General features: G+C 38.6%; 2 protein-coding genes across 3 annotated transcripts in view; one reads left to right on the top strand and one right to left on the bottom strand.

Annotated features, from left to right (window-relative positions):
• Positions 1 to 10561: 10561 nt before the first annotated feature.
• On the top strand, positions 10562 to 26032 carry DHRS9 (dehydrogenase/reductase 9). Of its 2 annotated transcripts, XM_080399032.1 has the most exons (6): positions 10562 to 10676; positions 14872 to 15202; positions 16849 to 17107; positions 18293 to 18460; positions 25309 to 25349; positions 25926 to 26032. In XM_080399032.1, exons 1-6 carry the CDS (start codon positions 10662 to 10664, stop codon positions 26000 to 26002), a joined length of 891 nt encoding a protein of 296 aa, XP_080255158.1. In that variant the 5' UTR covers positions 10562 to 10661; the 3' UTR covers positions 26003 to 26032. The 2 variants fall into 2 exon arrangements, with proteins under 2 accessions (XP_080255158.1, XP_080255157.1); XM_080399031.1 differs by lacking the exons at positions 25309 to 25349; positions 25926 to 26032 and adding an exon at positions 19291 to 22757 and having other exon boundaries at positions 18293 to 18456.
• Positions 22872 to 27197, bottom strand: part of LRP2 (LDL receptor related protein 2) — a 146496-nt gene continuing 142170 nt past the window's right edge. Inside the window, 4 exon segments of the mRNA XM_080398878.1 lie at positions 22872 to 23389; positions 24489 to 24560; positions 25812 to 25919; positions 26014 to 26133. Of these exon segments, the coding sequence (XP_080255004.1) occupies positions 23228 to 23389; positions 24489 to 24560; positions 25812 to 25919; positions 26014 to 26133 (462 nt within the window). The 3' untranslated portion in view covers positions 22872 to 23227.

Here is a 27197-nt window from a genome sequence, read left to right as displayed (position 1 = left end):
CCTTACTAGTGGGAAGGGCTGAGAAGAAGCTTGGCTCTGAAATTACCAAAGGATGAAGGAAAGACACCCATTCCTAGATTAAAAGGAGCAACATAACAGGAGCCAGTCCAGTGGTTCAGTGGATTTTTAATAATTTCACTTCCCATTAATTCCTAGCATTTTTTTTTTTTTTTAACTTTTTCCTCCAAACTGGCTTTCAAAAACTGCTGAGCCACAACCAAATCCTTCTCTTTACCTTCTTCTGAATTTTATGTGTACATCCCTTGGCACATCACTGAATCATCAGCAAGTCAGGCTGGAAAGATAAGTCTCGTTACCAACTCTAAGCATCCAAGGCAAAGTTCAGTTATTCTTGTTTCATTTTAACCGATGTTTACCAAAAATGACTGAAGAACTCCCCAGGCAGTGTTTCACTATCCTTATTGCTAAAATATTTTTTTCCTAATATCTAATACAAATCTTGCCTATCATAATTTAAACACCTTACTACTTCTGCAATCTACTGAGGATACAGAACATAATATTCCTTTCTACTTTGTAAGTTGCCTGCATTTATTTGAATAATACTAGAAAGTCTCCCTCTTCAGATGAGGAAAGCAACTCATTCAGTTTTCCTTGGTAGGGTACATTTCCTAAACCTTTGATAATTTCTGCTGGTATCCTCCAGATTCTAGCATATCTTTCTCAAAGCGATGAGTGCATAACAGCACTACAGCACCAGTCTTACCAACACTAAGCAAAGAAGGATTATTTCACTTTTCATGGATTATATTCCTGTTTATGCAACTCAGTATGATTTTTTGTTTTTTAACAGAAGTATCACATTGTTAATTCACATTCCGGTTTTAATCAACCAAAGCCACTCACTTTTTGCAAAAAACTTGCTACAGATCCAGTTGCTTTCCAAACTGTTTTCACAGTTTATTAATCCTGCTTGCTATTGTCCATATTTAATAGCACCTTACATTCTTCAGCCCATTTTACCTGTTTGTGAAAGAGATTTTGACTTCTAGTCCTGCTCTTCAGCATATCTACAGTCCATCCCATGTTTATGTCATGATCAAATTCAATAAGGATATGGTCCATTGTGTAATTCACATCAATATTACTGGATTATATCAGAAGCAAGACAGACCTCTGCAGAATTTCATTCAGTACATCCATTCATTGGTTCATTGATGGCTACCCTATGGACATGGTTCTTCTTGCCTAAAAGTTTCTGATAAGTAGACACAATTTATTCATCCACTGCTCGGTAAATTCTGACATTCTGTGACCCCCTAAATTGTGACCCAAATTCTCTCCTTAAGTAAACGTGTAAAGCCAGATCATCACTGCAATAGCAAAATGTCTGGCCAGGACTAGAATAGTCACAAAATAAAATCACAGGAGCTTTTAATTCATCCCCACATATAGTGAAAACACTTACAGTTTTCATCATAAATTTTCCATTCTCTGAGACAGATGGCAAATGGGCTAACAAGTTATGGTACTTTCTTAGTTAAAATATCTATCATGTGCATATTTCCAAGTTCTCTTTTTGCTTTTTTATATAACAGAGAAAGCACGTAACACCTGCTTTGACCAGAAAGAAAGGAAAGCATCATATACGTATCACTGCTTCACATGAGACTTATCTATAGATCATTAAATTTCACTCCAGCTGAACTTGTATCAGGCATATGGAAAAGCGTTTAACAAGGGCTTAATTTCCAGATGACATTAATCAGTTCATATTGAAATAAATGTAGCCTTCCCAAAACAGCAAACATATATTCCTGGCAGCTTTAAGTACCTTGAGATTATGTTTTCACTGAAGATGAGAATGGCAATTTTCCCAAATGGGAAAAAAAATTTCACTCACTTTTTCAGTAAAAATACAAAGCTTATTCTGCTCCCTCCCTTCTTCCTTTTGCTGTGTCTGATGGATTGAAGTAGTCTCAAACAGAAGATCTCCAAAAACTTCTGTTCAAATCATCCTAAAGTTCCAGAAGTTTCTCTAAACAAAAAAAACAACTTCTCAGCCAGGTCATTTTTGGCAGTTTTGTCAGTGATCACATTCTCAAGACAATTTTTTTTTTTATATATATGTCAACTCAGTTGTGAGGTTGGAGCTGAAGATCTGAAAACACAGACTTTTTGCTCCATTTACAAAGAAGTTTGACAGTGGTACCACAGACTGGGAAGCCCTTCACAGTGGCATGATTCTAGGGAAAATATAACTTAAATGTGCAATTGGCCTAAGGCTGGCCTTTTTCTTTTACCTTAAGTATATGTTTTCATGAAGGACACAGTTAAAAAAAATGAATGAATAAAGTTCAAAGCAAGCTGTTAGTGTGAGAAAAATAATCACATCACAATGTTTATATCTTTGTTAAAGCTTTTCAGATTTTTGGTTCAAATAGTTAAAACATCATTGGCTGTATTGATAATACCCACAAGATAGCAGCTGCAGCCGTACACTCCTATTTTCTTCTGAAAAAAACAGTTCACCACAATGGTAATTTTACTAGCAATTTGTCATTAAACATGAAGCCATCATTTCCTTCTAGATCTAGTACTGAGTGCTTTTCACTGTTTAGCACACAAGCACTGGAACTGTTTAAGGAAAGCTGAACAGATAAACTGCTTATTTTAGACCAAAATTAGTATAATTAGGAATGTCACCTGGATCATGAAAAACCTGTTCTGCTGGAGTAAAGAAGCCATGTTCCTACATATTCTGCTATCAAAGTAAATCTAAACTTTCAGGGTGATATTTACACAAACGTTCCAGCAGCTTCAAAATACTTTACAACTTCACAGAAGTATAAAACTATTTAAATTAAGTGATAGAAACCATTTGAACCATACTACCAAATATGGCTCCTAGTGAAAAGCTATGAAGTGATAAAAAAAAAAAACAAAACCAAAAACAAACAAACCACCTCTGCATTTCTGCTTCAGAAAGATAATGGATAACATCATACTGTAAATTGATGAAAAAGGCAAAAGTAAACCAAAGTCGCTCTCTGTCTGTCCTTTCAGCAATTTATTATTTGATTTGCAATTGTAACATCTCTATAAAATTTTGTAGTGGAACACTATAAAAATCAATCTGTCCTTTAAATGTCGGTATAGATCATCGTGCTGGGAAGTCTTATTTCAGTGCTTGCTCTAGCAGTATATTTTAACATTATAAAACCTATTTTGCAACTGATTTTTTAAGCCTGAAATCTGATGCAGTATAGCAGATTAGCATGCTGTATTAGAATATTAAAATAACCTTCCTCAGGCTCTGCCTGTTAGCTAAATAGTTAAAACTGGGGATCACTTACAACATCTTGAAAAATACTCTTGCTGATGTCTGCATTAAAATTTATGTAGATAATAGAAATCAGAGATACGTCATCAGCCTATCTACCATCTACCCCTGCTGTGTGTGCAAACTACAAACTAGGAGCAGACAATACCTCAGAAACTGCAGTAAAGTGAAAAAGCATTTTACTCTAGCCAATTGAGGTATAGCTGCTGGATTTTTGATAAACAAAATCTTCAAGGAACTCAAAATCCAGATTTAAACAAGTAATACTTGGAAATTCTAAAAAGGAACATATTCTATAGAATATGTTCTATAGAATTATAATATCCTATAGAATGAAGTAACAATAAGACCTAATCTAAAGCCCTTTGAAATCTTTTTTAAATCACAACTTTATTCAGATCAGATATTTATTTGACATTAAGGGGGGGTGGGGAGTGGAACAGAATTAAAATTGTCTCTCAAAGCACTATTCTTCATTTTTCTTTAAAACTAGGTTCCTCTTATATTAATGATAGCATACATGCAGAAAGATGTTTTGCTTCCAAAAAGAACTTAAATGTCTTGTTTTTCAAAGTCCAATTCAAAACCAAACCAAACAAAAAAAACTAAACCCACAAACCAACCAACTAAATGAAAATACACCAAAAAAACCCCAACCTGCTAATGGCACAAAGGGAATTTAGTGTTTTGTTAAAATTGTTCCAAAGGAAAAATACAGGTACCTTTCAGTTCCAGAATTTTCATCAGTTAACTCTGAAACATTAAAGATGATAGATTTGTTACTCACCCGTGGCTGCGAAAAATTATGTATTATAGAACAAATTGTAAGGATCTATTCAATTAGGCAGTGAAGTACCCAACCATCTCCCATCATGTTTTCGTTATTCTAACCCATTTGTCAGAACTGAATCTTTAAATTGGGCATTGACTATTTGCACCTGGGTCAATAACCATGCGGTCACAATGGTTACAGTTCATTGACATCTAATGGAGGGTTTAAATTTGACTAACGTAATCTCACAACATAAAGTCAGGGCTCTTGGAAAGGGGGGTACAGGAGGATACCAGATGTTTCTCTGGAAAAAAATGCTTACAATTAATGTATGGGAAGAGATTATTATAGCATTATTTTATCAGCATTAGTATAGAATTACTTTATTAGCCATGCAATAATTCAGTGCACCCTACTGACCCTGCAGTAAAACAGCAACATCATCTGAATAATATGAAAATCGGTTCAGAGATTAAGCTAAATTCAGATTAAAAACTTGATCAAAAGCTTTGTTTTCTAACCCATAGCTCTCTCTGTGACTTCTAATATTTTAACATTCTTCCTTTAAAACGGAGATTTTACAATGTGGAAGCTCCTGAATAGTAGTGAATTCTTGCTGGAGATGAACCCTCTCTTAATGAATCTGAACTTAATGAATGGATTTTTCATTAAGAGACGTTGGTGAGGGCAATGCTATGACCTCAGCCAATGTCACCACAGAGTTTAGAGGGAAATGGCAAACATGGTTTAGTTCCCCTCTGAAATCAGTTTTCACTACAGAGAGCCCTGACTGACAGGACAAGATAGAAAGGCAATGTCTTAATCTTAGTGACTGTCAGCTCTCCTCAAGTCTTCTGTGCTCTCAAATTTTCCATAATAAAGCCTTATGCACAAAAATGCAGCATGATTAAATGTAGCTAACCAGAACTCTATTTTGCTTGTGTAACATCATTACTGTGTTCACGATGACAGCTTAAACACAGAAACCCAGTGTCTTCTCCCATTTTCTTAACAAAAAGAAGTCTATGTCTATACTAATGTACACAGCACAGCTCTGAGAATAATGCTATCTGAGAAAATGTCACAGTGCTAATAATAATCCACCACACCATAAAGGCGGAGAAAAAAAAATTACTTGTAGTGCAGGGCACAGGGGTGGAGAGGCTGGAAGAAAAATTACATAGTAAAGCAGAACTCTGCTTTGCTTTGTTGTCCCCTGACATCATCTTCAGGAGCAACATGGCCAATGGTCATGCAATGCCTTTGCTTTTCAAGGTACTTGGGCAGAGCTCACACTTAGCATGCAAGGAAGTTCAGCATCTCCAGACAAGGCTTGGCTTGCCAAAAACAGAATATAATTTTAGCTTTCCACAAACTACTTCTGTCTTCTGACTTAAAGACTTTGCTCATCTAGGCCTTTGGAAAGTGTGTGCAGAGCCTGTTTCACGCTGTTAATGAAGTAGATAAAGGCAGTGATGAACTAGAGCTGACACCACAGACTGCCCCAACATTTCTGAAGGGCTCTGCTCCCTGCTAAACCTCCACTTAGTTCAATTCATCTTTACAAAAAAATCCTGAAGATTAATAAATTCTGATCTGACTTCAAGACATGGGCCATGAGAATGAATCTATGCTGAAAAATCATCCATGTGGAGCAAACTGGAGAACATAAAGCACACAGTTTTGGTCCCTCTCCCACTGTCACCTTCCCCTTTTACAGCTGCTAGTGGAAAAACTAGCCAAATCCACTCCATCTCCTCAAACCTTCCTGTACTTCGTTTCCTTCTGATGTCGTGGGAGAGGAAAACTCAGTTTCTGTTGCTAGAGTCAGACCCTCAGTGAACAAAGAATTAGCCACTGAACCAAAACAATAGAAAGGAGAACTTCACTAAATCAAGGAGACTGAAACAGATGCTCCCATCCTGAATAGAGGGCACATGCAAAATCTCTGATAGGTAGGTTATAGGTACTACTTAGTTCACAAAAGATGAGCAATACCATCAGGATAATTCCCCTCAATCATGGTCTGACTGAAGGGAAACATTCTGCTTACATCTCACATAATTTTAATACCTTTTTGCACAGGAAGAAAAAGATCACAATTCATTGAACCAAATGCAGTAAAATAACCTCTTCTTCCCTCAATTTGAGTAGCATTTTATTGCAGCATATTGCCACTCCAAATGAAGTTACCGTCTCTTCTCTGGGTTTTTTCCAACATTTCATAAGAGGTGAATAAAAATGAATCTCTGTTATTCCCATACAGATAATTTCTCAGTAAGAAATTAAAGTCCATGTGGTCTTTTGGCACAGGACTCCTCAGTTCTAAGCTGTAGTCTACAACCTATTGATCTTTACTCCAGTATTGACAACAGCTAGTAGCAGCAAACAAATAAAATGCTTCCAAAGCTTCCTAAAGATAGCCAGAAATTCAGCACTGAGTGCTCACAGCTGTGGAGGAGTAGGTGACCAGTTTTCCACCAGGTGAATAGATTTAGTCTGCCACTGGAGGTTGAGACTCGAGAGGAGCAGCTTATTTCTCTGTTTTGCACTAAAATCTGTATGCAAGTACAGCAGTCTTGACTCTAGCCTGACAGAAGGCATTGAACAGACTGCTCCTAAGCTTCATTACTTTATTTTTTTGACCATTCATAGCCACATTTATTTCTGTAGCTAGCATACAGTGCTTCTGAGGCCAGGAAGCCAGACACGGGATTTTTCACTTGAGTATAATCCCCATCTTAATTGTGCCACTTACAGCGATAGCACCTCAGAGTGTCAGAAGTGTAAGGCAGATCTTAATATTGTAGTCTGCTTCTACATGATGCTTTTTCTTCCTGTCCTCTGATCCTTTGAAAAGCAAAGGAAAACACTGCATTCGCTGCTTTATTTCTCTCAGGTTTTGAAAATATTTTTTGTTATTTTGCTCCACACGCGATCACAATTTTTTAACCTGAATAGTATGAAGATGAAAGTAAGGTGAACTCTAAATAACAGCAAGTTACCCTGATTCAAGGTAAGGGACATTTGAAATAAAGTAGATACAGTTTGCAGCTTGAATTATTAGGTAGATGACCCACATTCATTCTTGGAGTGTCACTGGTTAAATACTGTTTACGAAATTAATCTAAAAAAAGTGTAACAGTTATAAAGGTATCTAGAGGGAAAAAAACCAACAAAACTGGGCTGGAAGAGAACAAGCTCCTCAACAGGGCCTTTGATCAGGGCAGACTGGAGGAGTGGGAAGCTGCAGGAAAGGTCAGTCAGTACACACACACACAGAGCTGGTCAGGTTGGCAAGTACCCACATACTGTGTCTTCATTCTTTTCTCATAGTACTCACTTTGTACAATGCAAAGTTAATTTTACACTGAGCTTACTGATTTTTGATTTATGCTATTAAAAATGGAATTATGTCAATCCCATGAGGTGCATATGTACATTATTTCCTTCACAGCAGCTTGACTTCTGAAAAAGTCACTGTCCTTTCCAAAGCAAGCATTCTACACAGAAGCCTCCTTTTTGCACCAAAGAGCAAGACTTACTCTTTTGATGGCTGGGTTTATAATTTTTTCTGCAAGCCAGACGATGTTGATATATCAATTTTTTTTTCTTGTTTTTTGGCAATCAAACTACATTTCTTCATACTGAAATGGGGAAAAGCAGATACTTTCCTTACAGTGAAATAAAAGAAAGTACCTCTGGGCACAATGGGGACGTGTCTGTGAACATGTCTTTCTCTTGTCACGGAAAGTAAAAAGCCCAAGTTGGTGATTGTTGGGACCGGGTACCTCCAGGCACAAAGAAACAAACTTATTTCTTCTCCTATGGTCTAAATCACAATCAGACACTAAGGCATGGTATATTTATGTCTTGGTCACAACAATGTGCTATACTGAAACTGCAAAATACTGTCTGGAGTGGATCCAGCAGGGAGCATGGGAGGAAGGCAGCAAGGGACTTACCTTGAGTAAATCACGTTGTTTCTATAGTTAGCCTCTCAACATCTGCTCTTGGAAAGTACTGGAAGCAGGACAGGCACTTATTTACCCCATTGATCCTACACAAGTCTGGCAGCCAGTAAGGATTTTTTCCTCCATTCCAGACACTTACACAAATAGAAATATCAGATTGGAACAACGTTTCTAAAAAACAAAACAAAACCAAAAACACTTTGTAAATTTTAAATGCAAAATATAACTTCCATATCAAAATTAAGTGACTCTACATGTTAAAACGAAAAAATTCTTTCAAAAAGACAACTCTATCTCTGAAAGCGCCTGCCCCACCCTTGGGGCAACCAGCCCCTCGGTCACCTCACCTGTTCCTGGCAGAAGGCATTGTACCCTGTGAGCTTGCCTGTCCCCTCTGCCTCTGCTTTCCAATAGTACCACTCATACACCCTTGGGGCTTCTGACTGAGTGCTTCTTATAACTTTTCCTCCTAGAAACTAGAGAAAAGTACATTTTTTTCTTGATGAGCCTTTTCTTTTATTGGTTTGTGGCCCCTATAAAAAAAAACGGAAATAGATGTTTGTATTGCAAAGCCGGGCCTCTATGGGCAGGCCTGGGACGTGTCAGTCTCCCTGGCAGGCTGGAGCTGGAAACACAGCCTGTACAAAGCACTCTAACCAAAAAACTTGTGGTTTCAGCACTTTATTAATTTGATATAAAGTCCCACCAACCCATTAATTAAAGATCACAGGGACCAGAAGTTAACCCTGATTGTCCACGTCCATGTTTGTAGATATGCCTGTTGCCACAGCAAAAACAGGCCTTTTCCTTCGTCTAGCTAAACTGGCTTTTAGTTTTATTTACTGATCAGATTACAGGTCAGGCCGCAACTCTGTTTTGTTTATGTTAACTTACTAATTATACTTCATATCTACTTCATAGTTGAGGTCGAGTGTGATGAAACACAGTTCTGCCTCCTTGTTCTCCAAACTTTCTCCATCCCTGGGCCCCCCATCTGCCACCACAGCCAGATCCTGCAGAGGCTTTAGCACGCATGAGGTGCAGCTATATGTGGCATGGCTGAAGGCCGAGGGTGGGAAGGTATGGGAGGGCAGGAGTGGCAGGGAACCAGTGCCTCTGTGTCAAGGAGGGCAGGTCTTGGTGCAGCCTCCGGGAGCGAGCCTGGCCCTGGTGTACAACAGCCAGGGACTGCCCAGACTGCTAATCAGTGGCAGATGAAGGAAAGCTGAGAAAGAATATGGCAACTCCAAGCACAGCAAGGCATAGCACAAAGAGAAGAATGGTAATTTTAACGAGAGTTGCAAGAGAAGGAAAGCCAACAACTGCGCTAGGTTTGCTATGCATGCATACATAGGCCAGGAGAAAAATTTCCTTAACTTAAAGGAACTTTGAAATACTGGCTGGGGAAGACAGTTACCTAATCACTTCGTCATACTGTCTTCACTACAGATGCTGCAGAGGAAGTTAAGCAACAAAAACTAATAACTCTGCATTGCAACTTTTGCAACACCTGTGTAACTTTCAGCCAGCACAAGAAGCTGCATGTCACCAGTATACATTCTTATGTGAACAAACACTATGAGCAACCACAGGGCGTGCAATAAAAATGGAGATATATTAAACTCTCCATGTCACAGCAGAAAGGAGTTCTATGCTTAAAAACATGTCAGGTGTTTGCAACTTCCATTTAGAATAAGTTTTTCCAGAGGAGAATTTGGCCATGGTAAATGCAACCTCATTGCATCCTGATTGCAGAGATGGATTGTCTGTAAGTAATCTCTAAAAGGATCTGTACTCCTTTATGTCTATTTATAATTATTTTTTCAGTCAATTGCATTAGGCATCTCCTATTTTCCGGGCCATGAGCACTCATGAAGTATAACTGCATTGTTGCCTCTAGGCAGAATCTCATCCATCATCAATAGTTACTTATAAACTCACTGTTAAGTCAACTGGAGTATAATCCCAGATATGCAGACTCTTCCCAAACATATATGGGCAGTATTGATGTTTTCACACTGCCTAAGCTTAACTCTGGCAGGTGAAGGTGCTCCAAACCTGCACCCTCCTTCCTATGATCAGGGACCAGATGTGCACTCTGACAGCCTAGCTGGTGGGAATTTATTTCTTTAAAGGCAGGAAAAAAGGTGGAGATCTGAACCAAGCTCTGTTAAATCAATGGAAAGACTCCTGCTGGTTTCCAGATGAAGCACAGATTAGTCCTTCCCAGCTAAACAGATTAGTTCACCCTAATAAGTCTTGACAGTTGCCCAGGCTCTGTGGATTACTATGTATAGCCAGCAATGCTTATACAACAGGCAGGCATGGAGCACATACAGAAGATTAATACTAAGTCCCTAAAGTAGAAGCATCACAGCACAAGTCATTATCAACAGCAGGGAGAAGGGCCGTGTTTATCAGCCGATGTACAGCAATCAGAAAGTATCACCAGACACAGAATTTACAGTAAGACTTTTCTGGAAACTATTCACCATGGAGGTCTTGGTGTACAAGCTTATGAATTCGACTTGGGCTGTTTCTGTGTTCTCACACTGGAAATAACTGGTGATGGCAACTCGTGAGCACCTGGAGGTATAGACTGAGCTTGCAGATGTCTCCCCAGAATGTGAGTAATGGCACAAAAACAGAACTCTTGTCTATCGTTATAGTGAGCAGTACCCATTATATGCATTTGCAGAATAGCTAAGAGAACAAATTAAGCACTTGTTTTTGAGTGCACAGACAAGAGAACATGCAGTCCCTTCCTTTCTAGAGTGATTTTAACAATTGTTGCTTTTCTAAGCACCTACAGGGTCTGAATAAAATGTTAACTCAGTAATGTTCTTCCCAACATCAAGAATGTTTCTCTACTTTATTTTCAATTACTGGGTCAGTAACCTAAGAGTTTACAGGGGGGTATTTTCTGGGTTTTTTACTGATGCTGTGGTAAAAATCTGAAGTGTAAACCATACAAGGAAAGATATAATCATGTCAAGAAATCAGCCCCCTTTGTACCAGACTACATTAATCTCCCTGCAAAACGCTGAACAGGAGAGTTTGGAGATGTATTTCTTTTAAGGTGATATATTAATGAAGATCTTAGGTTATCTGTTGACCACCAAACTAAGTTGTCACACTGACATTTTTACACAGCATACAAAAAGCACTCCTTTTCCATGAAACAAAAGTGCAAAGCCCCACACATGCAGGAACAGCTCACCTAAGAGTGGGAGATGTAATTGTGTTTGTGCCTGCCTATTTGTTCAACTTGCTAACTGGAGAACAGGGGGTTTGTAGCTCTGGCAGGATGACCAATTAATTAAAGTCTGTACTTCCTAGACTCTGGAGAGCCATTGGGTGATCTGTCCAAGTGTCGTCTGACACATCTAAACCTTCCACTGAGTGCTACATGAGCGCTGTTTCTGAAGAACCCCAGTCCCTAAATTTCCCTTTGGCAGTTCTTCCTCAGCATGCCTGGCAGGTCACTGTAACCCATCGCAGAGCACTAACTTCTGGAAGTTTGCACTGCCAACAGTGGCAAACAAAAGAATCCAAAGCACACCCAGACCCCCAGCCTGAGGTTCTTTGGCACAACTACCAAAGCAAACTTGCTGTGGGAGTAAAACAGCAAGACTCCCCTTCAATACAGTCTGTGTGCTTCAGTTTCCTGTAGTGCAGAGAAGCAGAGGGATGCTGTACTTTGCAGCCATCTAAGGATCTTAAAGGGCTCTCAGTGCATTCATGCTGCTTTTCTCTAAAATCAATTGCTTTTATAATAGCACTTGTCTAGGCCTAAGAAGCCAAGCTCTATCCCAAGAGTTCTCAATTTGCCAGGCAAATATCATAGTTTTAATGGAAATTAGAATTTGCCTTTAGCTATTTACTGGCTACATTAGCAACCAGAATTCAATATTTATGAAGATATATCAATACTCTTGAAATATCACGCTGACATTTTCTCTGGAAACACACTCTTTGCCACTCCAGGCAGCTATTTCAAAATCAATATGTCCCTGGAAGACAAGTGGCTTTTCTTATCGCTCCACAATTATCAAACAATAAATATTTTGCACAAAATTGCACATTCACAGAACTAGACAATTTTCTTGGGAGAAAACTTTAACTGAGATTATTTCATTTGATTCTGACCCCAGACTCCAGCAGCAATGACATCATCTAGCAGAATAAATACTGGCAGAAGTCTCCAGCAGAGCAAAACCCACCATGGTGCCCAGCACCGAATGTCCATGTGCTATCAGAGAAGGAGCACTGGTACTTGGGGAGAACTAGACAGTCAGGGATTACAGGCTTAGGAACACTGGCCTAGGGCTGACAGGGAAAAGAGCAGCAAGCAGATGCTGCACGCACAGTGCACCCCTCTCAGCTGTCACTCCTAGAGCCCTTTGTCTTACAGTGATTCTGTGCCGATTACTGCTACATAGACACAGGGACTGACACTAACCAGAGCAGTCCCAGGTGTTTCTTACAGGAGCCAAGCAGGCAGCCTGGCCAGACACTCCATAACTTCTCCACAGAGCCCAGTTTCAAATTTAACCTGCTTTCCAATAGTGCAAGCTCATTACCCACTGCTTCTTCCTTACAGCATAGCCAGGGAAGGATAGTGTGATTTACAGCTCCTGTTTCCAATTAGGTTAATCTTCTCCCCAAATCTCTAATTATTTCATTTAATTTTGTATTGGGGAAAAAGGTGAATCGAGTCCCAAAATGATACATCACAGCACTAGTTTGCTGAGTAGCTTGCTGAGATTAATTGGCATGGGGTTAAAAGAGCCCGCTGGTAGCAACTCCTCTCTCTCTTTGTGTCTAGCTCAGCTCTAAATTCTAAATCAGCAGTCAAAGGAAATGTCATTGCCTGGCACATCATTGCAAATGGACTAAGGGGTGTCTCTGATCAGCTGCTGCAACATCCTGGTTTCAGACTTTATTTTACAGCACAGAAGCCTGAATTACCCTGAGCTCTTTCACACAGTTTTAATGGCACTTTGTCAGAGCACTCTCTGTGTGTCCTCTCAGAAAATAAATGTCACCTACTCAGTGAAACATTACAAAGATGATTCCAAAGTACACACTTTCAGGAACACTGCGATCAGCCTCAAAACAACAGTGACATGGGCTGCTAAAGTAATCAGTGCAGCACAGGGACCAATCTAACACCCCAAAAATTCAGTGAGAGCCTCCCTGTAGCATGCAGTGGAAGGAGAAGCAAAGTCTTATATGTATGTTTTTGCTTAACATTTTAAAATCAGTGAGCGTTAATCAGTAGCTCAGAAGTCCATATTGATGGATACTGAGGTACCAGACTATGTAAAATAAGATCATTAAGTGGCAATGAATGTTGTCACTTGTTATCATTTATCAGTTATATGACTGATTTTTAATTACTTAATGAGTGTTCAACATTCAATTGCTATCATATTCTAAGATTCCTTCCAAAAACTGTAGAATTTCCAGCAAAATTCAGAATCAGAATAAAACCAACTGACTCCAGGAACTCAACAGGAACAAGAACACCAGGTAGGCTATAGCAACCAGGACTAATACACTGGGCTTCCTTTAATACCCATTTCTTAAGGTAGTAAGACTATTACATGCAAATCAGCCAAATGAATGCTTAACTTCAGACAGCTATGTGTTAGAGAAGAAAGATCCCTTCCTCTGAGTACTTTTGGGATGTAAAAATAATCACAAATTCCTTTTTTTTTTAAAAAGTATCACTTCATTTGTTGAATACAACCACATTTTAAAGGCCAGATGTCTGCACCTGTACACATACGTAGGTAACTGGAGCCTAGATGACTTCTTAGTACCTGTAAAAAGGTTTCTCTTAAACAAGATGTCTGGAAAATGCTGACCATCCTTCCCATAAATATTGTCTTTAATGACTTATTTTGGTTTAATTCTTACACAAAACAAAAAAACAAATAGAAAAACAGTAATAAATCATGAAGATTTTAGATGACAAGAACTGTATTCTACATTTAAGAAAAAATTTTGTAACAAGCAAACAGTATCCACCCCACTAGAGTCAGGAAATCTTGTGTTCCCTCAGGGCTTTTTTTTTTGCCTTTTTTTTTTTTTTTTTTTTTTGAGGGCAACATCTCCATGCATTTCTTCATTTCTTTATACAAATACACTTCCTATATAATATTTTCTCCTGTGCTGTGTATCAGTGCTAAACAGGCAATGAGGAAGGAGACAGAAGACTCAGGCACTGCCCCAAAGTCTACCTTGTCTATGGGACAGAGCGCAGATCACTCACCATCACACAACAAATGAGTCATCAGACCCACCACTGCAGCTTCAGCTTTTCCAGTTGTTCTCAGGGTCACTCTGCTTCCATGCTATGGGTTAGAAGAGCAGCCTAGGTGGCATCATACGGGCAGTCAAAAAGAATCATCCTTCTTCCTAGGGGAATTCCTCTTTCCAGTATTAGCACAAATAACCACTAATATCTGCAAAAAAAACCCCAGATACTACTGTGAGAACAGATGCAATCATTCCTTTTAGTCTGAAACACCCTGAAAGGAGAGGGCTGATGGAAAGATTGGCCAGCAAAGCTTGAAAACAGTAGACATCTATTGAAAAGGAAGATGTGGAAGGTTTTGCCGAGGCACATATATTATGATTGTGATCACATTGTGCCAAAGCTTCCACCCCTGCTCTCCCCTAACCTACAGTGAGCTGGAAGGCCTGCAACCAGAAACAAAGTCTTTACAGGAATTGTGTCCGAGGAAGGTGGGGGTTTGGCTAAGCACACCTGCTTCATTGCATTTCTAGATCATTAATTTATTTGCTCATAGCTCTCACTTTCAGACTCACTGCATATAGCAGTTTTGGCTTCCATACTTTCTTTTATCATTTACTGGCTCATCAGAGACAGTCACAGATTGAGAAACCTGAGTGGAAAGCATGTCTTCATAACAAGCTGTGACACTGAACTTGGAAACTCACTGGCTAAATGGCTTGACAAAAGGGGATTTTGTGTCATTGCTGCATGTGCCACAGAAAAAGGATGCCAAGAGCTACAGTCCTGCTCCTCACTCTCATTGAAGACAGTGAACCTCAACTTAGCTGACTCCAACAGCATTTCCAGGGCTGTGGTGTTTGTGACCAAAGAGACAGCTGGCAATGGTAAGTAGCAAAGTAATTTCCCAGAAAAATGATTCAATATAACCAAAACTGATCTAGCTAAAAGTACTGGTGCCTCTTCACTCTCTGCAGAGGAATTTTTCATCTTACTGATGAAACACATTCACTCTTCAGTTCTGTTATTTCTTAGTTCAAAGACATTCAAGCAATGCTTTTGGGATTCCCCTCGCTTTCACTAACAGGTGAAACTTTGCCTAAAAGTTTAGTTGCTCAGTCTGTTAAAAGCAGATCATTCCCAGGTGTGTTTTTCAGACTATTTTTGGTGCAGTTGAAGAATCTCAGTGGAGGGAAGATGCTAAATGGTATCAGAAAAAACTTTCTTGATAATAAAACCAGCCCATGCAATTAAAAAAGGGCTGGTGTAAAGGGCTTCTTCAGCCCTCCCTTAGTAAGCAGAAGAGTGTTTTTAGTGTTTTTGCCTGCCAGATAAGTCTGATTTCATAATGCAAACAACAACAATTACGCTGAAAACACTTGCCATTTCAGCCAGTTTTCTTAGAGTTGTCACACAGGTAGCTCTCACCACTGCTATCACACACCTCTAAGCACTTGCCTAAAAGAGGCAGAGTCTGTCCTTGGATACCTATGAGTGGAGCTAAAAAACAAGATTTAAATATTGGTTTTGGCAAAGGGTCATAAGAAGATCTGTGTGGTAAACATTTTCAACGATAGCAATACGTGTTTCTTTCTCGGCACCAATAGCACAGACTAGACATTGTTAAGGGCCACCGAGGGGGATCACAGCACTGCAACTACCAGCTATAACACACAGTTATACCAAATATTCAATAGACTTGTTAATTAATTAACTAGCTAAAACAGTAAAACACGTATCTTCTACCAGTAGGACTTTCTCCTCAAAGCTTGTAAAACACTGTTGGCCTCATCATGAGGGTTCGAGACCATTCTTAAATGCAGTGGTTGAGGACAATGACAACACAATTATCAGCGCTTACCTCCTCCAGCAGGCCTCTGCTTCCAGCTCGTGGAAAGCCGCACGTTCTCAGTTTGGGGTAACCACTGTGAACACTGTCACTTCAGTCTGAGAAACTCTTTATGGAGGCCAAGTGCTGGACTTTCGGCCTCTCCCTTCCCTTCAGGCACAGGCTGTCCTCAGCAAACTCTTAGAAGCGTCACTATTTATCTCAAGTTCCTCAGGTAATTTATAAGGTAGTAAAGCAGTATTATCAATACACAGGGTTAAGCTAATATTTTCAGAAGTATTGACTAATTCCACATGTCTGGTTCAGACCTTTAGACCCCAACCCAGAGAAATCAGTCTCACCATTTTTATATACACTATTTGATTTTCACAAGACTGTAAGTGCCTATTAGGAGCGTGCATATTTGAGCGGATCTGGATAATAAAGCCCGGTACGGTGGCCCATATCTCCAACCAAAACAGTTTTCCTTTAATACTTTACCTATGCTCTTTTAGAGTCATCGCCTAAGGCCTTCAGCAAATTTTGCCAGGTTTACAGAGCAGATCATACAAACAAACCCTAGACAACTGTATTCATCTCACTGAAGTTTTTTCAGACTGTGTGCTTGTTTCCCAATACTACATATGAAACTCTAGGGTAAGGTATTGCCACATACTGAAATAAATGGTTTTGTAATCCTATTAGGGCTTTTTGGATTGGTGAGCAATGCTGAAGGAACAGCACCTGTAGCACCCACTGACTGGCTGAGGATTGAAGACTTCCACTCAGTGCTGGATGTTAGTCTGCTGGGATCGATTGAAGTCACGCTCAAGCTTCTGCCACTTCTGAAAAAAGCTGAGGGAAGAATAGTCAATCTAATCAATGCCAAAGGCCTCATGGCTTTTGTAGGGGGTGGCTACAGTCTGTCCAAATGGGGCATGGAAGCTTTCTCTGACACCTTACGGTGAGTAGCTAGAAATACATGAATGAATCCAAGAACAGATTCCAGATGTGCTGAGGAAGGGTAACTGTATGTTTGCCCCTCAATTTCTGTCTGGAAATCTTGCATAAAGGGAGAAAGTAGGATGTCATTTGTTTAGGATTTCAGACTCCAGTACTATGAACAGACCCACCAGGAAACGGTACTGGGAAAAACTTTCATATTCTGGACAAATGGCTAGTACGCAGCTTTAGGCATGTGAATCCAGTGCATACACGAAAGTAAATCAATAGTATAGCCCATTCAGACACCCAGAGTTTCCTGGGCAAGTGCTACTTGCCCATTTACAAATGTACTAATGTTCTAAAGTACTCGTAACTTTAGAAAATTAAGCTGAGCACCCTTCACTGAAGCCGGTTGTGTTATACTACCTTGAGATGGCTATGGCCTAGCCTAGCGAGTCAAGTCTTCACAAGAACTAGGAAAGTTGGTTGCAAACCACTATGAATACTTATATAAATAAAGTATATGCCCCAAGGCAATAGAATATAAACTAGTGGCTGATGTGCACATGGTCCATTCCTTTGCACGCTTTGGAACGTAGCTGCCTGGGTCTCTTGAGCTGCCCAGCAAGAGAAAGAGGTCATTTTCAATCTAAAGGAGTTGCACTGCAAATCAGAATTACATAGAGGAAACCACAGTACCAGAAAACACACCAACCTTTATTGCACTAACATTTAATCACTTAACCATAGCCATTTAACCATACAGTGGAGACTAAAGTTCTAACCAAATTGAAAATTTTTGCTCACTTTTTCCTAGACACTTTAATAATTTGTTCCTTCTGGAAGCTGAAAAGATGCAACAGTATTTAAGGTAGTCAAGTTTTAGTTTGATAATACATGGCTAAGATGCAGCTAGCTACTACATCCTTTGCATCAGTGCAACATAAACTACACAGAAAGCTGTGAATCTACCTGACACTGTTTTTTTTCCCCTCAGCATTAATTGCCTGCTGCACTTTTACACGACACATACACTGCTATGAAGCTAATTGCTGCGATGAAGTCAAAATTCTACTGACATTTGAAGATAAGAATCAAAGTCTCAAATAATCATTTATGTGACAAACTTTCAACTTACTGATGTTTAATGTTATGCCATCATTGGGTGGTCAGGAATGGTTATCGTTGGGTTTTTTTCTTGTAGGATAGAGATGCAGCATTTTGGAGTGAAAGTAAGCATTGTTGAGCATGGTTTCTTTAGAGGAGGAGTTGTTAATTCAGATGTCATTGAGAAAACCCTCTTCAGACTTTGGAATGGACTGACTCCCGAGATCAGGGACTCCTATGGAGAAAAATACTTCGTTGAATGTAAGTAGAAAAAGGATTGTATGAAAGCTCAGGGGGGGCAGGTATTATCAACATAAATAAATACCTGAAGCACAGCCAGGCTCCTTCCAATGGTACCCAGAGACAGGACCCAAGGCAATGGGCACACACAGAAAAACACTGGATGTTCCTGCTGAACATCAGGAAACATATTTTTACTGTGAGGGTGACTAAGCACTGGCACAGGTTGCCCAGAGAAGCTGTGGGGTCTCTATCCTTGGAGAAAAGCTGTCTGGACATAGTCCTGGGCAACCTGGTCTAGGTGACCCAGCTTAAGCAGCAGTTGTTGGACCAGAGCTCCCTTCCAACCACAATCCATCTGCGTTTCTGTGAACATCTGCTGGACTTCAATTACTGTTCATTAAGAACCCATTGCTGAATGTTCTATACTATACGTATGTTAGATGAGGCCTGTGCTATTAGTTCCCATACAAGATTGATGAGATGTGATGTCATTGTACCATCCTTACTTCGTTCCTCCATACTTAGATGTCACATGCCTAGGGGGAATTAATTGCTTTGACCATATGCTAAGTTTATGGCTTCCTGATGTCTGAAAAGTTGTGCTGTGTCACACTGCACTTACTGTAGGGAGTATCTGGCTCACAATATCATCCAGAGAGGTTTCTGTTTACTGGTCTCTTGGGTGTTCTGCAGCCTTTCTGGACTCTACTCTGCTATAGCTGTGCTGCTTTCAGTTCTAGAGTCAGTAGTTTAAAGTAAGCCTGAAACTGTAGCTAAACCTTTGAATACAAAGCATCCTCTCACAGAGAAAGTTGCACATAAATACTTTCAGGTTTATTTTCTTCTTCACAGATACAAAAGCTCAAAGATCATCAGTGAAAAGACTGTGTGATTTTGATATTTCTAAGGTCATAAAATGCATGGAACATGCCCTGATAGCAAAGTACCCCAGGACACGATATGGAGCTGGATGGGATGCAAAGTTCTTTTGGCTGTTTCTCTCCTACGCCCCAAGCTGTTTATCTGACTTGCTGCTGTGTATGACATTTCCAGCTCCAGCAGCTAGTGGGAAATCAGTTCATGGAGTTCTAATTAACATTTAGTATTACACCAGTATCAGGTCTGCAGAAATAAATATTAATCCTGTCAAAACCAGACATCCTCTTCTTTACCAGATACTACACTGCTTAAATTCCTTTCAGAAGATACTTTCTCCACCCCTCACCCCTCCTTACCTGGAATTTCTGAGTTTGCAGATAGTCTTGTAAATCCAGCATGTTTCTGAAGGTCATTTTTAATGCTCAGAAATTATACCTCTGTAGGATCTGCATTCATAAAATATTCAGCTACAAAGCTAGTTAATATTACTCACTGAATAAATAAATAAAAAATTTAAAAAGGAAAATGAAATCACTTAAAGAATCAGTTTTTCAGGTGGAATTCATCAACATATAAGCTGGTAGTGAACTTGAAATAAAACAGCAGCCTTTCAGAGCATATATTTTATACATGTACCTCACAGAAGATATTCGGTCAGGCTTACTCATCTATTTCATGGGGAGTTTTGCTCAGGGTCATATTCAGAAGTTGCTAAACTTCACAAGCTTCTGAACACAAGACATGAAATCAAATAATAACAAAGCCCAACTATTGCAACTTATTCCAAAAATTACAATTGCAGTATTTGACCACATCTAATCATCTGACTATTCAGCTGTGTAGAGATAAAACACAAGCTATTTTACAGATACACAATTACAGGGGAAATCAAAAGTACATTGTACTCTGGCTACTATGCAAATAGAGTATCCAAATTTATATTTTCCCTAATATTAATATAGTTTATGATGAAGATATTAAAAATAATATGCATTCACATTTCTTTCATCCTCAGTGTGCTTTGTAAGTTAAAAGGATGATCATTTCATTCATTAGATGAAACAGGTGCTACAGCGTATGCTCTAGCAAATTAGTTCAACTGTACAAAGAGTGTGTTCAGAATAGCAAAATGTTTGTTGAGGTTACAGTGCCTCTTGTACACTATTTGTATCTGTTAAGCTGTTGGCCAGAGGCTCACAAACTGGTGTTCCTAGAGATATTAAATTGAAGGGGTAAAGGTTTTATTTGCTGAACAGCTGGGCTGCTGATTAATCATTAATGTGCAATTCAATTAAGCTTACAAAAATACCATGTGCGGGTCAGAACTCTTAAGAAAAGGGAGTGTCATCACTCCATGTGTGAGAGGGGGGGGTTGTGTACATGGGCAAGAAAGGGATAGAATGTAAAAAAACTTTAGCAACCTTTAAGTACTACATTGAGGTTCTATTCTCTGGCAAATGGCTTCAAGAATAAATTTCATTATAAATACCTGAGAAGCGACAGTTCTCTCTATCTGGCCTAACAGCTGTAAAGAGAATGTACATGAAAAAACTTAATGGTATCATTTATCAGCCCTATAATGCAGAAACAGATAATGCTCAATTCTCTAAAAATCAGCTGCCTTTGAAACAGAAAGAGGCCGGAATTCTAGAATCCAAGCAGAGACTGTCCTCTTAAGGGAAAAAGAATACAAGTGAAAAACAAAGTTAGGAATAGAATCTAAAGCTTTTGTTGAACAAAATACGAAAAAATAAATTTTATATAATCAAAAGGGTACAATGTGGTATGCTACTGAGAGGAAGAGGCCCAGTTGAAGCTTCACTGGAATATATATAGGAATCCTTCACTATCTATACATTAAACAATCAAATCTACATACTATATATTTATACAATATGCCACAGATGGTTTTCTTCTACATCTGAAAAGTTAAAATTACTGGGGGAGGAGGGGAGAGGGGAAGTATCTCTGATACATGGCTGACATATTCCAAAACTGGTTCCACATCTTTCTGGTGCCAAAGACTATTTACGAAACTAATGCTACTTTTACCTGTGGCATGCAACTGGAGGTAAGTCTTATGGAAACATTAGCCCTGCCTTCTCTCTTTAAAAAACATTGTGAACTCTTTCCTTAAGAACAGCAACCTACCTTTCAAAGAAATCCTTTGTCATAGCCTTACAGATGTGTATGCTGTGTCCCAGGTCCAAAGGAAATTTCTACATTAAAGCACTCAGATAGGAAAGTTAATTGAACAAAAGTTTTAATAGCTTTTGTCCATACTAGCTTGATAGTCAGTCTCTTACAATTAATAATAAGAGTTTCCTGTTTCAAGTGCTAGTTAATTTAATGTGTGTAATGGGGAAGCTTTCACACTTACAATGATATGACGTCAGTGATGTTATGTCAAGAACTTTAGACAGTTGTGTGAAGCAGTAAGCACTATTCTTATTTGACTTTAGATAAAGCACCGTCAGTTTCATCTCAGAGTGCACTGAAGTCTCCACAACTGAAAAAAGTACATAGAGCCTTGACACAAATTATGGAATAAGGATGTGATAAAGTAATACATTTATTAGATTTATTCAGCAGCATCATTTTCCAGTTGTCTTTTCTAATCAAAGTACATTACAAAGTAATTATAAACATTCTAATTAGAAATAATACACATTTTGAGAACTCAGATATAAAACAATCAAATAGAAGAAGTCTTAATGATTATAACTTTAGGAATCTTTAAATTATATGAGTAGCTAGCCAGGAATACTGAATAACATGTTCCTGCAGTGGTACTCCATTTCCTCAAATGGTTCATGTTGTGGAAACCACCTTGGCTAATTAATAGAAAAGCTAATAAGATGTACAGGATATTCTGATGGAAGGTTATATAAATAACCACGTAACTACAAAGACTGCATTAGTAGAAATTGTTTCCCTTTCTATTAATGTCCACTTCAGGAAATAAATAGTCAATAAAATTAAATTTTCACATTAAAAAACCTGAATAATTGCTTAAATGAACCAATACTTTTTGTATTTTTTATTTGGAAATAAGCTGTTCCAGAAATCTAGCTACTTCATTTCATAGTACAAATTACTTCCAGAGACTCCAGCCAACAACAGAGCTATTCCATTGATGAGCAAGAGAAAATCTCATTAAATTAAGTACTTCTGGTACTTAATTTAATCTAAATATATCAGATCTTTTTAAAAACACTATTAATGGAATGTTGTTAATAAGGATCTAGAGGAAAAGTATGTGTCTTATGGATTGAGAAGAGAGCATTTTATCTCAGGCAGTTAAAATATTGTGAGAACAACATTTTGCACAGGTAACTATTCAGCATAATGATGCTGCATTAACTCTTCCATCTTTTGTTTAACACAAGATAAACAGAGACACCCATTTGTACATACAGTAGTATATAAAATAGGTGGTAAAGATGCCCAGAGCACCAGTAGAAGTTTTAAAAGGTATTCTTGTATACTATAAAGAACCTGTGAATCAGTAATGTTCCTATATTCACCTTGTTTGGTTCTTTTTTAGTTTCAGCTTTTAGTTAATGAATTTATCTCTAAAAAGATGACCAATTCCATACAGATTTCTACTAGCAACACCACCAAACAAGATAATCTTTCAAAAATTTACAAATGTACAATATATTTATAACATTGCTTTCAGACAGCTTCAGTGCAAAGATATACATATAGTACATCACGATAATTGTTCATAAAAATAGAAATTGGCATTTGTCAAAAAACAAGGCATAGTTTCAACATACATCTCCGGCCATTGGCTAAGAGATGTATATATTTTTATAAAGCATTTGAATGTGAACCTAACTCCTCTGTTTATAAAAAATATATGTGCAAATGGATGTGTCTAATTTTCCCTAAATCATTTACCTAGTTATACTACAGAGTCCTCTTTAACAAGATTGGCGGTGTCTTTAAATGTATCCTCTGTTGCTGTATAAGCTAATGGTTGGTCTCTCTTCAGAGTAATCTTGGATGGCAGCGAAGGAGAAGGGGTAGGAACATTTTCCGTGTCTTGTTGCTGTTCCTTTTCCATCTAGAACAATAAACATAAACATAACATTAACATAACCAAGTTAACATTCTAATGCATAAAACATCCAACCTTTCAGAAATGTTAAATAAATATCCAAGTATTTTGCTAAAGTCAAGTGTCATGGTATAAGTTATTTCTACAAATCACCACCTATAACAAAATTAAATGTTAATTTCACTTCAGATGGTACAGCTGAGTAAATATGCTACTACAAACTTATTCCACACACTGGGACACCTATTTTAATGCTTAATGTCAGGAATAGCTTGATATGTCTATATGCACATATATATGTAGAAAACATCGGCACTACTACTGTTTGTAAATAGTTACAATTCATTAGTGTTGGGGAAATGAATCCTTGGCTTCCTGAACGCTTTCTCACCTTGTTCAAGCATTAGAAACCTAAATTTTTCACAAAAAGCAGCTAGTTTAATCACATGACTGTGGGACTGAGTTTCTTAAGACACTTAGGCCATCTGGAAGGCCAAAAGTGAAAAGGGCTAGAATTACTTGCTCAAGTCAGCAGAACTCCAAACCTTCATATCCAAGCCAGGGGAGAATTCCACCAGCACACATACCACCTGCTGGCACACCATCTTAAATGAACTGTGTCACTCAGCTGTATGGATGAAAAAAATAGGGCTGGCATGGGAACAGGGCTGAAGTATGCAGAGCTATTGAATTTTTGTGCAGTGCTGAAGCCAGGACTGAGAGGGCAGAAATAAGACACTTCAGCGTTTTAGTAGTAGCCTCCCACTTGCGCTGGGTCACTGAGCTGTGCCAGAATGCACCAGGAAGCTGAAACCAGCACCAGCAAGCTGAAACCAGCACCTGAGATGTCAGAGCACGAGCAGGCCACAGTGCTTGGGCAGGCAATGCAGCTGCACTGCCTGAGCTGGATCCGTGCTGAACACCTCGTTCTGCATGAGGCTTTGTAACTTTTCTCAAAACCACTTCAGTCCTACCTTGACCTGGGCTGGAATTTCTGTGCTGCCTCAGCAGCAGAATCTACTCATACTCTGTAGCCTATGAAAGCAAGAAAAAAGTCCAGCGGTATGTAAGCTGAAAAACAGAATTATACAATATTAAGCAATACCTCTGCATATATCGGGTTTTCAAAATTAGTGTTCTGTTTCGTTTTTCTCTTGAAGAAACTCCATTTTGATTCCTGAAACATAAAAATTATTAGAACTTTACCAATTGTTCTCAAGTTCTCTGGAAACTGACATCACTGTTGTTGGATTTCACTTGCACTGAAAGCTAACTCCGTGATTTCAGCTGGATGTTCTTACATTACCATATTGTAACTCTAAGCATGGAACTCAACTTTCTTCTCTGATAGATAACCGGTCACGGCTATTTTACCTAAAGCAGTATTCGTAAGTCTGAGCCAGAAGGCAATAAAAGTGACTAAAATAATTCATGGAAGCCTGTAATTCCAGACAAATAGGTTAAAGAGGAAAAAACTGCCTTGAAAAAAACACAAGAGAAATTACTGAGGGACATGAAACTACAAGTTCACAGAGCTGTCATTTCAAAACTTAGCAGAGATGCTTTTTAGTGCACAATGTGTGAAAGTAGTCCTGTAAACAAGCCATCATCAGCTCATTCAGATGGATTTTAAGACATAAAAATGTATCTTTCATGAATCAAGAACAATCTCAATGAGGCGATACTTTGATCTTGATTGTTAAAGTGTCCTGCAAGAACACATAGAACAAGTATCTTAAAAGTTCTTGCTAGTAGTTTTAAATATGAATACAATTACAAATAAATGTGAAAAAAAAAAATTACAACAGTACACTGACTAAATGTCTTGTTTCAATTTACCATGCATACAAAAAAATCCTGGGTTTCACTCTTTTAAACCAAAATGTAATTTTTCTTGGGTTTTCTTTTCATATCTTACAGGGAAGAAAAAAGAAAAAAACCCACACACTCTGCTGCTTTTATCAAGGTATAGTTCACTAGGCATTTACAAATAACTGTTAAAAGTCCAAAGTAAAGCCTTAGTTATAATATTTTCTGCTGGGTAACAATGACAGCAGTTATATTAGAATTTTCAGACTACTATCTGCCCTCAAAATGAAATATAACAGTGAAAGGAAGCTCTCTGTTCCAATCTATTAACTTCAAAATAACTGGGTAGGCCAGGAAGAAGAGGGGGTTTAATCCAAACAGATCCTTACTGTGTGCCCTAGGCAATTCTGTGCTTGCACTGCTTTTCTCGTATCAAACTGTTACTGGCCAGCTCTTGTAAACACAGTCCAGTTAGTTGGACTTGATGCAGATTGTGTGTCAGTCCCATGGCATTATTTAAAGACAACTGGAACTATACTGCAACTTCCCTAACAATTCAATTTCCCTGATTTGGAGTGCAAAACAAACAAGGGAGCTTTGGAGTATTTTTATGTCCTACCCGAGGTACATCTGCACCCTGAGGGGGTTCCTTTGGACTAGCAGATATCACAGAGGCATACACAGGGTTTTCAAAATTTTCTTTTTCTTCACTACCAACTGCTGCTACCTGTAGGAGAAGGAGGAAAATCAACATTCTTCAAAGAAGAAAAGAAGGTCATAAGGAAAACGGAAGGTGAAAGTCAAGCCTAAGTTTCTCTTACATGTGTTGGCCGAACAACTGTAACTGCACTGGCTCTGCTGGCTCCACCATCTCTGGTTGCATACATTGGATTTTCAAATGTGATCGGCTGTTTCCCTGACTCCACTGCAAAGTTTTCATTCTATGAAGGAAAAGAAGCCACAGAATAACAACTGCAGTGCAACAAACACCTCTATACTCTTAGGAATTAATTTATAGTCCAATTCTTCATCTCAGTGAACAATGCCTGTTTAATTCAACATAGGCTTAGACAAAATCTAGCATATGTTAAATCATAACATTAGTTCACCATCCATTATTTTACTCACTGACTTAGCAGCCTAGACCATTGATTATTCTGATATTAACCCATTTCCTAGCTCGACAAAAAAAGCCTCACATTTCAATAACTGACTCAAAGTATTTTATGATGAGGAAAGATGATTCTCACAAATCACACCTTCAACAAGGGAGAGATACCAAAGCATAATCCCAACATAAATATTTCATTTTAGAAACCTCAAAATTACATACAAATTAATAAGCACTATCTGACATATAAAAGAATGGGATCCATTCATTTTGTCCCAGCAGGGAGATTGCTATAGTTTTTAAGACAAAGTAGTAAGTGCATCCCCTTAGATATAGCATACAAGTTATGTCAAAAATAAAACATTTCACAGTTTTTAGCATATCTCTTATTATAAAACAATACTTTGCCCATGTATAAAGACCACTGTTTGGATAGCAGTTGCTTTACACATGGTGTGAAACCCTGAGCTGCAGCTACGGTGCTTGCAGCAGGTGGGCAAAGGTGCCAAGTTAAGTATTTCTTAAGAAAATATTTAGTGCCACATAAGGATAGCCACCCAGGGATGGCTTAAACCTACATCATTTTTACAAACCGTTGTTTCAGGCCATAAGGATTCATGCTTTGTGCTGTCAGAGTATAGCTCTTTACCACACAGCGAACTTGTCAGCTCCCTCAAATTAGCATAACTTGACTAAGAATAGCCACACTGAAAAACATACCTCTAACGTCTACTCATGCATACGTGATGTTAAAATTTTAGAAGGCACATCCCACAGTTCTTTGCTGCCATAAACTAAACCCTCTGAATTCTTTCCCAGTGAACTATATGATTTTTTTGTTTATATTCTGAACACACGGGGAGAATAAACATCACTTAAGTAGAAATACCCTGT

This window comes from Falco punctatus (assembly GCF_963210335.1).
Source record: "Falco punctatus genome assembly, chromosome: 8".
NCBI classification, from domain to species: Eukaryota; Metazoa; Chordata; class Aves; order Falconiformes; family Falconidae; genus Falco; species Falco punctatus.
The sequence above is the reverse complement of the archived record's forward strand: the minus strand, read 5'-3'. Positions and strand labels throughout refer to the sequence as shown.